General features: G+C 45.0%; 1 protein-coding gene across 15 annotated transcripts in view; it reads left to right on the top strand.

The window, feature by feature from the left end:
* BLTP1 (bridge-like lipid transfer protein family member 1) overlaps positions 1–17,585 on the top strand; it is a 1,831,302-nt gene that overhangs the window by 1,287,633 nt on the left and 526,084 nt on the right. For all 15 annotated transcript variants that reach the window (XM_086962202.1, XM_086962209.1, XM_086962198.1 and 12 more), the window contains one exon: positions 16,559–16,618. In XM_086962202.1, coding sequence (XP_086818328.1) covers positions 16,559–16,618 — 60 coding nt within the window. The remainder of the gene's footprint in view (positions 1–16,558; positions 16,619–17,585) is intronic.

The raw sequence follows: 17,585 nt of genomic DNA, 5'->3' as shown, positions 1-17,585 counted from the left end.
CACTGTGTCCAGGACAGCCCCATGTAGGAAATCCTCTGCATGGGGCGCAGGTGGGGCATTGGCTTGGAAAATCCCAAAGATGCCAGGAGTTAAGTCATCTTCCAGAGGTGGTCTATGACTGACTGGGCGAGGCCAACTTAAACAGCCTGTTGTCGAGTTTCAGGAATACATTTATCCCTAATCTCTAAAAGTGATCAACTACTGACATCGCCTTTTTTGAATACCTGAGGGCCTGAGATAAGGTTGAAAGGAGCACTGCAAATCGGAAGTGTTCCAACCCCACTGTAAATCCGATATAACATCTGTGGGGTTGCAGTACGACTATGTGAAACTAAATATCCTACAGATTCTACGACTCCATCTAGTCTCCTGGGTCCAGAGCAGAAAGAATCTTGATACCTGGTGAGCATTTTGAATTTATATTTCTGCAGTACGAGTGCCTTAACTTTTAGAACTACTCCCACGATCTTATACTGAACTATGGCATACCCCATTTTCCTTCCTCTTACCAACAGATGGAAGTTTCATTTACCCTTCTTCCAGATCGGCTCATGGGACACTGAGTCCTAATTATTCCAGTATGTATTCTTCCTTTTGCATTTATGTTGCAGCTCACCACTGGTCTGTGCAGATCCTCACGACATAGAGTGTGTGTTTTATGTTACGTGTGTGTTTTGTCATGTAGTGTCTTTCTCTTTTCAAACAGGTCACAGCACCTTAGTGTGTCTTACATTTAGAGACTCGCTGAAATCGCAAACTCACCTTATGTGTCATCATGCTTTTCCTTCCCCAGGTGACATATGAATGCGCATTGGGAAGCGCGCTGGAAGTATTTACGTGCTCTCACTTTTTCTTTGCAGGCTCACGAATCAGAAATACTGATAGGGCTGAAACTGTAATTTGTACTCCATACCACATAGGTATTATACTCTTCAATTGTATATACACATAGCACACATTGATGGCAAACTTAGTGAGTGACTGAGGGATCTCACCCCGTCCTGCCGAAGAGGCAGTCAGCCTCTAAACATATTGACATCACTAGGAGAACTACCTCATTGTCAAGCCTAAGTTTCTCCGCTACACACATTTTTTTAATGATACCAGCCTATGACCAATAAAGATTTTTGTTTTAATAAGGCCAGGTATTCTTTTAATCTTACTTTTCCAAATCACTCCTGACCCTACTTACACTCACTCAAATACACCTCACATAGCAGTTTCAATAACAGAGTGCTCCAGCGTATTCGCTAGTCGTAGCACGCCCCGTCCCTCAATGGGGCGGGAAGACGTCGATGATGAAGCATGACACCAAGGGCCCTTTTGGTGTGTGAGGGGTATTTCAACAAATACTGTGTATGCCTGCTATACCTTGGCTCACAGGAAACCTCTTAGAGGTGGACCTTGTTGTTTATTTATACCATTGACTGGAGGAGGGTGTGCCCACCTGAGTGCTTTCTAGCACTACCTCTTCACTCCCCATTTTGATTTTTGGTTTAACATTGTTTATTGCCTACCCCCTGGAATAACTCCTAAGCATCCTGTAAAGTTTATAGAACTGCTTGGCTGGAGACAATAGTCTCAAGCACCATTCAGTGGCTCCTTGAATCGTTCGAGCGCTGAATCAGCCTTCTCCCCCAAACAATCTAGAGCCGTCAAGAGAGATGTCCATCAGAGACACCAGGACATCCTCTGAAAATCCAGATGATCGCATCCAGGTGTGTCTTTTAAGATCTACCCTGGTGGTCTGTGGTGTCCAAATCAGCATGAAAGACCTAGTTTGCTGTGTCCTGTCCATCATGCATCTTTTTAACCTGCAATGACCTGAGAATGACTGGGATATCAAACTGGCTGAAGAGAACAATCGCTTTCCATAGGTATCAATTTGTTTTGAGACTCCATCCGGAGGATTGGTCAGAAAGTCATTCAAGGTGGCTATACTCGTCATCACCTGTACCACCAGAGTTTCAGGTGTAGGTTGCCATGTCAGAGTATGTATCAGTGGAGGCTGGCCTATATTGCCTGATAACAAGTCGACTGATTGGAGGGCCCAGACATGGCTTGGACAATATGGTGGCCGTAAGGGTTCTGTAAGAGTTTTGTTGGCTCAGAGACAGTTGGACCTGATTATAGGATCTCCATTAATAATTCTACTTTAGTGGGGGCGTGGTTTGGACGCCGAGGGAGATGGCGGCGCTCTAAGTCTCTCTGCCCGTGCCGAAGGACTCGACTAGATCTGGAGCGCGCAAATCCTCTCCAGCTCCGACAACTACAGAAGAATCGGGCAGCGGAATGTGAGCGGATCACATAGAGCGCTCAGCTGACGAGCTGCGTGAAGGAGAAGTCCGGTTTTGTCGAACGCGCAGCTCCGCTCCGGGTGCTGCCGGGCTCTGGTGAAGGACGGCGGGAGGAAGGCTACGTGATCGCCCAGCAAACCGCCGAGGACGCCGGCAGACGGGAATCGAGGCTCCTGCTCGATATGAGAGCAGTCTACTGAGAACTCCGGCGGCACACCGGACTGTGAGATGTGCAAAAGAGTAGCCGGAGAAGGAAAACTGTGAGTAAATTGAACGCTTGGGGGCACAGCAAACAGCAAACAGCTCGAAAACAGCCACCGCTCACACCCTCACAAAATGGCGGCATAACGCATTTTTAAGGAACTGCAGGTCCACAAACAGATTCTGCCCATATGCTATCAACGTTTCCGATGGGATAAACGAGCTAAAAATGATTGAGATTAAAAACGACTGAACATTTAAACCAGTAAATCAGTAATAAGCGGAAAGGTACCTTTTGTGATGATTTTGACCCCTGAGGATCGATAGCGATCTTGTATGTAAAGACTGACCATGATCCCATGACCATGATCCCAAATCATCCTAATTACTTTTGATACTGCTTTTGAACTGCTTTTGATACTGCTAAGGCATCAGGGCTGCCACATTTTCATACGCTGTGGTGGCTGAGTGCTGGCTCAATGTGAAGAAATGATTAACTGATGTCTTGTAATGGGCAAAAGTTAGGGGCAACCACGGAGTGGTAAAAACTGGCAAAGACTGTAAAAAGGGAAGTGTCTGAATATATGCTTGGAGATTGCGCCCACTGCAATGCGAATGAGTGTGAGTCCCACTCCTCGCATATTACCTATTTAACGTGTGTGGTTGATCCAAAATGGCGACGTGTGTGGTTGATCCCAAAATGGCGACACAAGCTTCCACCCTGAGATGAAGAATTGCGCCTTCAGCACAGCGACTGAGCTAATCATATAAACGGTCAATTAAGTGATTGCCGGCTCCTGGGTGTCTCGGCTTTCTTAGTGGTCATCTTGAGGAACAAATAGGACAAATAGGAATAAATAGGGACAATTACCGGAGGCTGGAAAAGGAAGTGCGCCACAGCGATCAGGCACAAATCAGGGAAATCACTGTCCACTGTCCACGATCAGTCAGTCTATACCACGAATGAACATGTCTGACAAAGAGCTTACAAAAGGCTTGAAGAGGCTTAAGTCTGATCTGGCCTCACCTGGCAAAGGGAAGAAGGATAACCCAGATCCAATAGATTTAATACTTAGCAGACTTGATGAAGTCAGAGATCTGGCGAAAGCGACAAAGGAAGAGGTGGCAGCAATCAGACAAGATAACCGCGACACCAATGCAAAACTTTTAGAGGCGGAAACGAGGATTAGCAAACTCGAGGATATGGAAGTTAAGACCTGCAACGCAGTTAAACGCTTGTGCATAGCAGCAGATCAAACAACACGGAAACTCGCTGAATTGGAGGACCGGAATCGAAGGGGAAATCTACGCATTTTTGGCATTCCGGAAGGTTCAGAGGATCAACTGGGGAGCTGCGTAGCTTTTCTTGAGTCCTGGTTTACCCAAGCTACAAACATGACGTTTCTACACCCACTAGAATTTGACAGAGCCCATAGAGTCCCGGCCAGGATCTCCAAGGATCAAAAGGGTCCCAGAGCTATTGTTTGTAAACCGCTCCGGTACCAGCATGTAGAACAGATTCTTACCTTCATGCGTAAAAACAATCACATCTTGTGGAAATCTGCTAAGGAGACGGTGGACGTCAGGAAGGCATTCTTGGCGCTTAGACCGCAGCTGAAGAAAAGGGGTTTCCAATATGGATTCGTTGGTCCGGGATGGTATCGAGTGATTATTGAAGGCTCTCCACACATTTTTTCAGATCCATTGAAATTGAAACGTATGTTGGATGGCCCAGATGACTTGGACATGGAGACGAACAATCCTGAAAGCTCCGCTGATCAGGCTTCAGCTTCAGGCTATAAATGAAGGGCACCCTGCTAAACGCATTTTCCAATGGTTTTCTATTCCTGGTTGTTAAACAAAACAGAGAATTTGTTCGGTCTGGTATGTCACACGAATATGGTACTTTTGATAGTCCGGATTAAGGCCCAAGTTTAAGGCCTCTGATTCAGAGTTCATGTTTCCATATATGTCTCCATATAGTTCACATTTTTCAGTATACTTTGAGGGCCCAGGTTAAGGCCCAGGTTTAAAGCTTTGACTATGGTATCCATGTCTGCACATTGGCATTCTTCTACCTTGAGCTGTTTAATACGTTTAATGCGTTTTTCGCATGCCTCACTACATAACTTTATACCTTTACCAGCTGGTAATGTTGGGGGTTCTGTTACTCATTCGACTAAGGTAATACCTTGTTTTGCTTGTCTTTTATCTTGCAGTTTTTGAATTCCTTAATACATGCAAGGTTACTAGATACATGGTTTATTATAGCTGTGATAGTTAGCAACAACTCACGAGTTTGCAGTAAATGTTAATAGTCTTGTATGCTCCAAATTAAAATTAATATGGATATGTTTTGGCACGGGGAGGCTGCACCGTACTCTCTCTCCAATCGCCATGCCTACTGAATACAGGTGGGGTGGGGAGGGTGGAGGGTTGAGGGGATTGGGGGTTCGGGTATGTGTTGCATGTCTTTTATGTTTGATTCTTCTTCTTCTTCTTGCTTGCATTTTCACTATTGCGATGGCACTTGATGGTGGTGTGGGTTATAGACTCTATGTTCACTCATATGTCCTTTCGAAGTCTCGGAGAGGTGAAAGGTTAACATTTTGTAGTTGGTCAAGTAAGGTGACTGTCTCTCTCTGGATGAAACACTCTTTAACTGTTCACACATAACACTGTGAATACTCCGATGGGAGTATGTAATATGGACAAAATGAAGATATTGTCACTCAATATTAAAGGTTTGAACTAACCTATCAAAAGACAAAAAATCTTAGACTATGTGCGTAGGTTAAAAGGCGATATTGTATTGCTACAAGAGACAAAGCTGGAAGCTAAGCTGTTTTTTCACCTGCGGAATAAGTTTTACAATGAGGTTGTGGGTGCAGAATCTGTACACAAAAAGAATGGGGTGTTGATTCTTGTCGCGAAGAAATCAAAGGTGGAGGTTTTATCTTCTGAGGCTAGTTTAGACGGGAGGTGGGTTACGGCCAAACTAAGTAAGGATAATACGGAGTTTTATGTTACGAACATATATGCTCCTAACATCAGTGACCTCAAGTTTTGGGAGGATTTAAATAAACATATGGAAAATATCCCAGATAGTGCTGTTCACATAGTAGGTGGTGACTTTAATCTTTCAAAGGACGCAACGCTAGATAGGGACTCCCACTGCCCTTTCAAACCAAACAAATCTCATAGAGCCTTCAATAATCTGTGTGAACGCTTTCATTTAGTGGATGCTTGGAGGCTCCAGAACCCTACAGGGAGGGATTATACTTTTTATTCTACACCACACGACTCATACTCCAGGATTGACTACATCCTTATAACACAGAACGGGGTACCCAGAATAGAATCTACAACCATAGAGCCTCGTGTGATGTCGGATCATTCTTGTATATCCCTGTCCATTGCAAATGCCAAATCATCTCCTCGTCAGACGTCTTGGCGCCTGAATGACGAGATTTTAAGCGATGCTCAACACAGATCCACAATACAAGCTGCCATTGTCTCTTACCTGCAAATTAATAGAGAAGGGGACACATCTGATCTTATTAGATGGGATGCCATGAAAAGTACAATACGGGGAGTTTGTATCAAGATTAGGGCTACCATGAATAAAAACTATAATGCGAAATTAGAATCCCTTAAAAGTGAAATTGGAGATCTTGAAAGTAAGCATCTGAGGCTAAGAGACGATATGACCCTCTATGCCCTGGCAAATAAAAAATATGAACACAATAAATTAATAAGTGAAAGGGCGGGAGTTTGGCTAGACAAAGGTAGGAGATTTAAGATTTGTGAATCCAATAAAGCGGGAAAGAGTCTCGCTTCATATTTGAAATTCGAAGTACAAAAGAACTGTATTAACATCCTTAAGGACGCCTCAGGGAACTCACATTCTGAGCCAGACAAGATAGCTGAGGTATTTAGGGTATTCTATGAGGACCTCTATGCAAAAAATACGAAAGTGGAGGAAGATAAAATTAAGAGTTATTTGGATGAGTGTGATCTTCCAAGATTGTCTGCTGAAGATCAGGTTGGTCTAAATGGCCCGATAAGTGCTGAGGAAGTGGAAGGTGCGATTAAAAAATTAAAAACAGGGAAGGCACCAGGCCCGGATGGCTTTACAGCAAGATTCTATAAAACATTCCCCACGATATTATCTGGGCCCTTGCTCAACCTGTTCCATGAAATAAATAGCTCTGGGGAAGTAAAAGGCACTCTGGCGGAGGCAACAATTGCAGTACTCCCTAAGGAAGGTAAAGACCCTTCGCTCCCAAAAAACTACAGGCCGATTTCGCTAATTAACATTGACTGTAAGATCCTAGCTATGATACTTTCAGCACGTCTTCAGAAGGTGCTCCCACAACTAGTCCACCCATCTCAAGCGGGCTTTCTAAAGCATAGGTTGTCCAGTGATAACACACGGATTTTGGCCCATGTGCTGGAAAAAGCTAAACTTCTAGAAACCCCTACAGTGGCAATAACGTTAGATGCAGAAAAAGCCTTCGATAAGGTTGATTGGGCCTTTCTGAAAGAAGTCCTCAATAAATTTAGCTTGGGGGAAACAATTACACGGCTAGTTATGTCACTTTATTGCTGCCGCTCGGCACGAGTCAGGGCGGGTGGAGCGTTTTCATCCTCCTTTTGCTTAAAACAAGGTACGAGGCAGGGGTGCCCTCTATCACCCTCGTTATTTTTATTGGCAATCGAACCGTTCTTACATCATATAAGGAAAGACCCTAAAATTGCAGGTATACCGTTTGGGGACTGCACGGTCAAACTGACAGCGTATGCGGATGATGTACTTATCCTATCTGAAAAGGCGGATGAGGCAGTATCTGCACTCATGTCGGACATTGAAGAATTTTCGAAGGTATCGGGCTACAAGCTCAATAAAGACAAAACAGAGGTCAAACTGCTGAACAATAAAGGTGACAAGGGGATCTTGGGGGACTCTGGTCTTACATGGCAGCCCAAATGCTTTAAGTACCTAGGGTTGGACTTCGATAAGGATTTAATCCCCACCCTAAAAATAAATGAGGAATCGACGTTGAAAAAAATATCTACCCTTCTAGAAAGTTGGTCCCCTAAATTCCTTTCTTGGTGGGGCAGGGCTGAAACACTCAAAATGATGTCGACCCCCTTAGTTAACTACCTGGCCAGTATGCTCCCTATGACGTTCTCTAATACTTTTGTCTCGAAAATAGACCAGCTGTTTGGTAACTTCCTGTGGCGGGGCAAGAAGGCCAGGATATCCCTGAAGAAGCTACAACTGGCGAAAGATAAAGGCGGCCTGGGTCTGCCATCGTTCAGGAACTACCAGACAGCCTTTCTTTGTAAGCAAGGTGCTCAATGGTTTATAAAATCACCAACTTACACTCTGGTGTGGATTGACATTGAGAGATCAATAGTGGGCAATGCTCCTCTTGAGTCTTTAATCACCATGGATCTATCACACTTACCCCACTCAAGATATATAATGTTAAATACCAGAAGGGCCCGACTTAGACTTGATCAAACACACAAAACCAAATTGACATTTTCTAAATCATCATGTATGTCTCTATGGAGAAACCCCTACCTTAAACACGCAGGTGTGGAACTCTTCTGGGAGTCATGGTCCGGAAAAGGTATTAATCTGGCAGGTGATTTGTATGACAATAACGAACCAATCCCGTTCTCAAACTTACAGGCGAAGTTTGACCTATCGCCGATAGACTTCTATAATTTCCTAAAAGTTAAGGCGACGCTAACTAGCCGTAACTTCTCACCCTACACTCCATGGCTGATAACACATCTCCCACGTATTATGCATACAGGTCACTTCGTTTCCAAGGTGTATAAACTGTTGCTACCGTTGCCCAGTAAATCTCACAGGATTGTTGAAGCGAAATGGGAAGCGGAATCTAACTCCACAGGAATAGAGTTCGATTGGGAATTGATTCATAAGTCAGCACTGACCCACAAAGTATCACCCATCCTATTCCAGACAAAGTATATGCTCATAAATAGGTCGTTCTGGACTCCGGAAAGGCTGTTTAAATGTAAATTGCGTGACTCTCCGGAGTGCTGGAATTGCCAATCAGGGACTGGGGATCTTCCTCACATGCTATTCAACTGTCCCCTACTGAGAGAATATTGGGAGAAAATATTTGTATGCATCCATCATGTATTTAAGATAATGCCAAAGAAGGAATTTGTATATGTCATTCTAGGGGGGCTGGAACCGCGATTAGCTAATGAGCATGATCGCCAACTTTTGGACTTAATGTTGACATTGGCATGTAAGGTTGTTTTATGCAAGTGGAAATGTGCTAAGGAAGTAAATTTCAAGATTTGGCAGGAATGGCTGTCTTTCCTAAGAGGTGCCACGAATCAAGCGTTACAGTCCTCTACGTGGTGTCCATCCAATAAGAAATTATGGAAGTCACTTGATAAATCATCCCTCCATTTTGACCCGCCTTGAAGCAATACGCCCTTGTAATAATACCTTAGATATATGGGTGTGATCCTAGTCTGTATGTTGAACTATTCCCATTGCATCCACACGTCAAGTGTTTAACACCTTAATCAATAACCATGTGACAAGCAAGAGTGATTCTTCTCTTTATTTTTATCATTTGTAGTTTCTGTATTGGTCTGACAACATTTGTAACAGCTCACCTTTTGCTGGAAGATTTAATGTAATGTCTTTTGCTTTTGTTTTCTTACCTCAATAAAAATGATTTGAAATAAAAAAAAAAAAATAATTCTACTTTAGTTTCAGCAGTAGGACACTGCAGATCAAGTACTTCCGCTGCCCTTTGGACTATTACTGTGAAAGAGCTGCTTTCTGTATCCTTCAATAGCTCTCCCACACTGACAGAGGGCTCAGGACCCACTTCGGCACCTTACTCACCCTCACTTGAGCCATAAAGCGCACTTCTTTAAAAGGCACCCCTTTTGTCTGCTCCATTAACGATATCCTGAGTTCTTCATGTACAGATTTTTCCTCAGAATATCTCAATCCAAGTAGTCCGGTTTCAAACCATGTAGAGACTGTGATATCCAGATTTCCATCTCGGATATTCATGAGATCAGCCTTTTGTGCTTGGGACAAGCTCACGACATGAAGGCCCACAAGTCGTTTCAGACTATTCATCCCAATGTACTCAATAAAATGGAAGCCAGGATGTTTATGGCTAGAGTGTTAGATGAACGCAGAAGGCGCCGCAATTCCAGACTGTGGTCAAAGTCATCGCCTTCATCAAAGTCCTCCAAAAAGAAGCACAAGAAGAAATGATATCATGAATACACATTCCACTGTTCATCAAGAAGTACGTTGCCAAGTCCTGCTGCCTCACCTCAACCATTGTAGGGCCAGGAACTGACAGATGATCCTTTAGAGGTTCCCGGCTCCTGCTGCTACATCTGACCCACCGCTGATCGAAGAGAAACAACTTCCTGTGATGTGGAATCCAAGCCCACAGCCTGGTTAGCTTTACACAGAGTTCCCCATTCCTGGGACGGAACCCTTGATGTTACTGAACACCATATTTGACAGAGTCTGCAGATTTGTGATCCCCTCTGGAGCGCCACATGGCACCTTGGGTCTGATGACTTATACGTATTGAGGCTTACTGACACTGTATCACTCCGTGCCTTTTGTGCTGTTTCCACCTTTGTCTCCTGTCACATGGGCCAGGACTCCGACACCAGCATCCCATACCGTCTTCATTACCTTCAGCGCCATATCCCATTACTTCAACGGAGCCAACCATCACTATCATTGCAAAAGGCACATGTATTTCAGCAAATGATGTCCCCTCTAGCACACCTGTTATCTCCTATTGCTGAACCGGCTCCACCGGCATCACAGCTTACTCATCCAGTTTCCCAGTCTTTGATAAGCTTGCTCTATCATTCCAGAAGGCACACTCAAAGGCTGAGGGAGGAAAATATTTTATCTTCAGAGACTTTGATTCTCAGGAATACCCCAGTGCTGATGATGATGGGGACGGCCAGTCTACACTGGGGCAAGGCTTTGCAGGTCTCAAAGTTGCTACTGTGCTTGATACCTCCCTGGAGTGAAACATTTATTTTCCAGACAGAGCTTCCTCCACCGGAGGTTGCCTCCTATCCCTCTGTTATCTGGAGGTCAGTGGAGATGGAAAACCTCCAGCTGCCATCTACCAATATCCTCACTAAGGTCCTACATGCTATGACCCATGCTGCGGAACCCTTGCTACCTTCACAGAGCCTATACTTGTGGTCTAGGGAAACCAACAAACTTTTACGGCAGTCTCCAGATCCATGACAAGGCACTACAAACTAGTACCAAAGCTTAGGCGTTCCTCTCCTCCCATCCATCACCTGAAAGCCTGATAGGGCAAGCCTAGTGTTGCTTGAAACTGACACATGATAAATTCACTACAATGCATCAGACAGGGAATCAAAAAAGATGATGCAATTCACAAAGAAGGTGTTTTCTGCGGGAAGCAAGGCTCTCAAATCTCGAAGTAGAACCTGCCTCCTCAGGGTAATATGCACTTGCACTCTGGGAAACAGCATAAGCAGTAATCCTCAATCTGTGACAGAATCTTCAAAGTCACTTTACAGAACTAGTGGGGTACAGTCAGGCTGCGTTCAAGCAGATTTTACAATCTGGCCTAGACACATCATATTCTGTTGTAAAGGCCATATGGACCTATGTCTTCCTACATCACCATGCACGGCTCAGTAGTTCTGGGTTTTCTCTTCAGTGCTTCCCGCCTCTTTGGAGAAAAAGCAAATTCAGCATTGGAGAGGTTGAAGTACAGCAAAGCCACTGCAAGATCACTTGGCCTTCAGACCCAGAGGATTATCGACTGTTTAGGAAGTTTCAAGGCTTCTCCAGAAACTTTTTGTTTTGGGGTTGTCAAAAAATGTCCCCACCAGCAGCAACAACTACAACAGGCAAACCCCTTTAGCAAGCAATATAGAGGTTGAGAAAAAGGAAAAAGCCATGCCCACTCTTTCCCTCCCACCTCCTACCTCTCCTGTTTCCCAGCCAACACAGGGAAGCAACCCTAATTTTACTTGTCCGAACACACAGCCTGTTGTAGTATAGGTGCCCTCCTTTCCACCAGTCTGGAGGGCCATCACTTCAGACCTCTGGGTCTTGCAGATTGTGGAACAGGGCATGACCAACACTTCCAACAGGACCCCTATCCTTCCTCCCCCCCCCCACCCCCCCCAGTCACATGCACTCCTGCAAACCACCTACATGTCCTACAGCAGGAAGATCAGACCTTACTCCTAAAGGGCACAGCGCAGTTGGTTTCAGAGCAGGACCTGTGCCAGGGATGCTGCTCCCAGTACTTATTGGACCCCAAAAAGGACAGTGGTCTGTGCCTCATCCTATACCTCAGGGTTGTGAACTGTTCTTCAGAAATGAAAAGTTCTAAATAATGTCCCTAGCTCAGGTTCTGCTAGTTTTGGAAGTGGAAAACTGGATTGTGTCTGTTGATCTGCAGAATGCTACTTCCATATCCCTATTCTCTGCTGACACAGAAAGTAACTTCTCTTGACGTTGGAATCCAAACACTTCCAATTTGCAGTTTTTCTGTTTGGCCTCTCTTTCACCCCTCGAGTCTTCGTGAAGGTGATGGCAGTCATTTCGGCTCATCTCAGATAGATTGGAATCCTGGTATTCCCTTACCTGGATGGTTGGCTTCTTAGTGGCAGCTCTCCAGGGATAGTGTCACACCATTTGTACATGACAGCCAAATTACTGTCAGTCTGGCGCTTTCAATCTACAAGCCCACCTGGTGCCCTCGCAGTACATCCTGTTCATCGGGGCAGTACTGGGCACAATAATGAATCAAGCCTCTCCTCTTCGAGAGTTTCGCGACATTCAGCATATGAATCTGATGCATCAGAATGGAGCAATCATTCCAGTCAATCTTGCACATGCTCGGGCTGCTAACCTTCTGCATTCAGTTGCTCAACCATGCACGCTGGCACGAGTGCCCTTTAGTAGTGTCTCAGCAGGCAGTGGTTCCAATATGGTGGAGAGCTTCAAGCTTGATTAAAAATCTCCATGGACACTACAACGAACCTACAGTTTTGAAGTGTGGACATCAGTCTGTTGGAATTGTCAGCGATACATCTGGCGCTCAAGGTCTTTCTTCCTTCTCTTACTGGCCAATCTGTTCAAATTCCGAAGGACAATACCACCTCAAATGTGGGTACATCAACAAGCAGGGGGAGAAGTGTTGTACCTTCTCTGACGAGAGGCTCTGTGGCTCCAATACTGGACTAGGGACCATGAGGTCTGCCTGGTAGCAAGTCACATGGCTGGAGTGCGTAGTGTATGAGTGGACACTGAGTCGGGGGCATCTTTCTGACCATGAGCGGTGTCTTCATCCGGAGGTAGTCCAGGACATATTTCAGGTCTGGAGAAGTCAAAATGACCTCTTTGCCACTCACACGAATTGTCACTGCTGAAAATGTTGTGCCCTCCAGTTTCCGGTGCAGGTAGCACTGGAGGATGAGTTTCAGTTGAAGTGGAACTTTCCGCTTTATGTTTTTCCTCCCATTCCTATGATTCTTCACTTTTTGAGGAAGACTTGCCTTAACCAAACCGAAGTAATTATTTTGCCCCAGATGGGCCATGCAGGGTGTGGTATGAAGATCTCATTCACCTCTCCCTGTGACCTGCACTCAGTCTCCCTCACAGGGTAGACCCTGTTTTGCAGTTTCAGGGACAAGTTCTACACCTCAACCTTCATTGTTTTCACCTACAAGTGCGATTGAACAACAGGGCAACCCAAGTTTTTTTTGCTGCCCCTTGAAGTGGAATATTTTATATTATGTGCCCATAAACATTCCAATAAAACGGCATACGCAAGCAGATAGAATATGTTTGTCGAACGGACTGCAGACTACTTGATATACCTTTTTCAAACCCACCTATTTGACATACTACTTTTCCCTCTTTTGCTGGCACAGCCGGTAATGCAGTGGGCATTGTAAAGGGTTATTTATCAGCCTAGCCAGATTTCCTCTGCTTGCCTGACTTGCCGTTCCTGTTTGTTACCCATTGTAATGCAGTTCTTAAAGGGTCTTACAAACATTTTTCCCCTATCTCCCTTTATAATGCCTCAATTGGAGCTTGGTTCTTGCATTCCTTGTGTGTTCACAGTTTGAATCGTTGCACAGTTGTCCTTTATGTTTACTCGCATTAACAGAAGTCTTTCTGATCACTAATACGTCAGCTTAACGTGTTAGTGAAACTGCAAGAGTTGAGTGTCAAAACTCGTTTCACCTCCTTTCCTCCCAAGTTTTTAAGAAACTGGGCTGCCTTCCTGTCAAAGGTGGTTACTCCCTTCAACCTAGGCCAATCCATTACGCTGCAAACCTTCTTCTCTCTGCCACACCCAATAAAGGAAGAGGATAGACTTAATCTTCTTGACCTTAAAGAGTGGTCTTCTTTTATGTGGATAGAACACATGAGTTAAGACTGGATGACCCGCTCCTCCTGGGTTATGTGGAAAAGATGAATGGCAAGGCAGTGCATAAGATGATCTCAGTATGTGCTATGATCTGGCAGGCAGAGAACCACCAGTACCACCAGTGGGCTACCAGGTGGAAAAGGACTTGGTAGCCCATTGCTACCAACCGCATCCTGCCCTGACATTTCTGAGCATAAGAAGGGCACCCCTAGCAGCCCAAACTCAGATATTGACGGGACTGAAAGAAGGATGGAGGTAGGTCTGCCCTGCTGAAATGTGGAACCAGCAAAAAGAGGCTGCCCTGCCAAGGACTGCAAAAGCTGAAACTGGTCACTAGCAAAGGGGAGGGATGGTGCCTGCTGGCCCTGTTCAAGGAGAAACCGTTCCCAGAGGCCTGCCAAAGCCAAGGGACTCCTAAGATCAGTGGGCTGGCCTCCTGTTCACAGCACAGGGACACAACAGCTAAGAAGCCTGCTGGGGCAAGTTGGAAGCCAAAATCTTCAACCCACCGCCAACCGCTGCCATTCAGCACCAGGGACAAGGACCCGATGCACAGAGTTGCATCCAAGTTTGATGAGCTTTGGGGTGTCAATTGAAGTGCAGATGGGACCTCGAGATGAATTGGCCCATGAGGGTAAAGTTGGTAGTCCAGTTGCAACTGGAATTTTGCCAGCACCAATAGGACTTTTAAGGATGTAGATCCTGTGATGAGGACTGTTTCACACCCCTTCCTGGACCGAGTAGTAGTCACACCAAGTCCCCCATTTCATCCACAGCATCCTTCGAGCATCTTCAGCATATTTCTTCCCTTGCCGCAGGACCTTGAAAGCCCTGCAAACGACAAAAGTCCCTGGAACTGACTGAAGGCTGCTTCACCTGCTGAAGTAACTGTTCCTAAGGACCTTGCTGATCCCTCTGACTGGCTTCCTACTGAAGTTTGTCACCTAAAGAGACTCTAAGTGACTGCATTCCAAATAGCCCAAATGTTTTGTGAAAACGGTTCTAAGTGTCAACTCATTGAATTTGCCAATGTTTGTTCGTGGTTGAGTAAAATAATTGGATTTACTATACTTTGTAAGTTCTATAGCTCTATAACCCTCGCGAATCCTTTTTTGTTGTGGTGTCGAAAAATGTCTTGTTCTGCTTGTTTCTTCTTTCTTCCTGCTGTTCCCCTCCTCCTGCCACCCAGCGCCCCACCCTCACCCCAAACCTACTTAATGGAGACCGTAGCACGACCCCATTGCACAGGTCCTTGGCCAGCTCCTCCTTTTACAGTTATCTTGCCCTGCTTGCCCGCAGTCTGCGACCTCTGCTGCCTGTCTACCTGCTGCCCTCTATTTGTGCCTCTTCCCATTTCTTGCTCTGTATTGCCCTTTTCTACTAGTTTGTGTGCACTGTTTTGCCTTTTTCTGCTTGTTTTTCTGCAGTCTCTTTGGCGCTCATTTTTCTGCCCTCTCTTTGGCCGTTATCTGCTCTTTTTTGCCTTTTGTTTAACATTTTCTGCTCTTTTTTTCTGCCCTCTGTTCTCTTTTATGCTCTGTTTTGCCTTATCTGCTAATTTTTCTGCCCTCTGGTTTGCCTTTTCTGCTTGTTTGTTTTTCTGCCCTTTGTTTTGCCTTTTTCTGCTCTTTTTTCCCTCTTTTCGCCATTTCCTCAAGACCTGGCTTTTTGCCGGAGACCTCTCACCCCAGCGCCCAGATACCCAAAGTGGTGACAGTGCTGCGCTCTACAAATGCTGATTGATTGAAAAATACATAAAAATACAGTCTATTTTTAAAAATTGGTGCCGATTTCTTTTGTGTCTCGTCGATTTCTTCTTCAATTGTTTTGCTGCTGTTTAAATGTTTACCCTTCTTCCTTTGTGTAAGCCTCGCTCAGAGTCATAGCTACCCAGGGTTGAGCTGAAGATTTGACAAGCAAAACCGTAGGGTCCTAAAGGGGTTGTGTAGTGTATTACACAGCAGGGTCGCACAACCACAGCATATAATACACACCATTTCCTCCCATCAACCCAGTGCCAACAGCTGCTATTCAATTACACAGTGGAAGCTGTCCCTTGCAGACAGGTTCCACTTTTCAAATAGTTATGAACTGATAAGGGCAGTCAGCATATTTGTTGTGCTTGGGTACCGTAGGAGTGGTTCAAACCATTTCTTTCTCTCTCTTTTAATTGCGATTCACAAACATTTGGGTCAGCATTGTCAGTCACAAGTGCGTTTAGAGTTTAATTTTGGTACTTTTTGATTTTTTTATTTCTTCATATGTGTGGCTTTGCAAGGAAAAAAACCTTTGATACATTGATATGCCAAACAATTGCATCTTGTCATAACGGCAAAATTTACTTGTGAAAATATGATTAACTGTGACAGAATTATAGTAATTTTAAGTTTTAAGTACAGAAATGTTTCTGCCTTTGCTTCTTTTGTTAGTGCAAACACATCTCACCATATTTTAGTATTTGCTATCTCATTTGCCACTGAGCAGGTATAAAACATGAACCTCTGAGCTCAAAAAGTGCTTTGTTTGATATGGGTGTAGTTGTTTTTTTCTCACTGCTTATATATTTGTTAATAGGCATTGTACCAGATGGCACCTATGAAGTCTGCTCTAGAACAACAGGGCAAGCCTCAGCAGGTAAACAAATTACTCAATGTGTGCATCTCTGTGAAGTGCATAAATTCATTCAATTCCTTTATGTAAAAAAATGAATAATGTCTTTATTGCAGCACTCTTGTGGCATCATGGCAGATATGCAGGGGAAAAATATCAAGATAGGATTGCAATAACAAATTGCCCTAAATTTGCAAGGTTAAATGTGTTAAGTTGTATAATGGGGGATTCAAAGGTTCATAATATGGTTGTCACTTCACTGTCATTATTTGCTTAAAACTACCATTTCAGGGGATTGGCCTGGTCAGCCAAGTAGGCGGAAGTCCCATTTTAGGCTCTCCAAGCCCAGCTTGTAATCCAACACAACCCTGTTTTTGACACCCACCATTGGACTAAAGAGCAGTCCCCCTTGCGCTCTCACCCATTTGCTGTGCTTCACTTGGGCCCGCAGCACCAACGAGAAGACAGCCAAGAGGCACTCCACAACTTGACCGTGTCACCCATAAGAAAGCGAGTTCCAGGTGGCCAGCATACTGGGCTATGCTTATTGCTAGCTTTATTTTTGGGTGGCCCTTTGTGGTGTCAGGACACCCATTTGCTGTGGCCAGGCACCCTGTGCCTTTGGATCTGCCTCAACATTAAACGATTAGGCCAGCCTGCCCCAGTGGCAAACTTCCCAGAGGCCCGGCGGATGCGTGGGGCTGGCCTGGTCTGTGGGCCTGAATCCCAGCCAGACAGTCAGGATACCTACAGGAGAAGAAGCAAGGTTAACTGGTTTAGGTGTTGGCCCCAGGTGACAGCCTTGAAGGCCTGGGGGTTTGGTGAGGTAGCAAGAGTGCCTGACGCGAACTGGCTGTGGTCCAGGAGGCAGCTGGAGGCGGCACCTGGGAGCGACAGGCTATCCGAGTAACTGGAGGCTCCTCTTTTTGACTGTCCTTCCCACTCTTTGTCTCATTGAGGCTGCTGTGTGACTGAACCTGAGGATACAAAG

The sequence above is a fragment of the Lissotriton vulgaris genome, chromosome 3_1, assembly GCF_964263255.1.
Source record: "Lissotriton vulgaris chromosome 3_1, aLisVul1.2, whole genome shotgun sequence".
Taxonomy (NCBI): domain Eukaryota; kingdom Metazoa; phylum Chordata; class Amphibia; order Caudata; family Salamandridae; genus Lissotriton; species Lissotriton vulgaris.
Note: the sequence above shows the minus strand (reverse complement) of the source record. Positions and strands in the feature narration are given on the sequence as shown.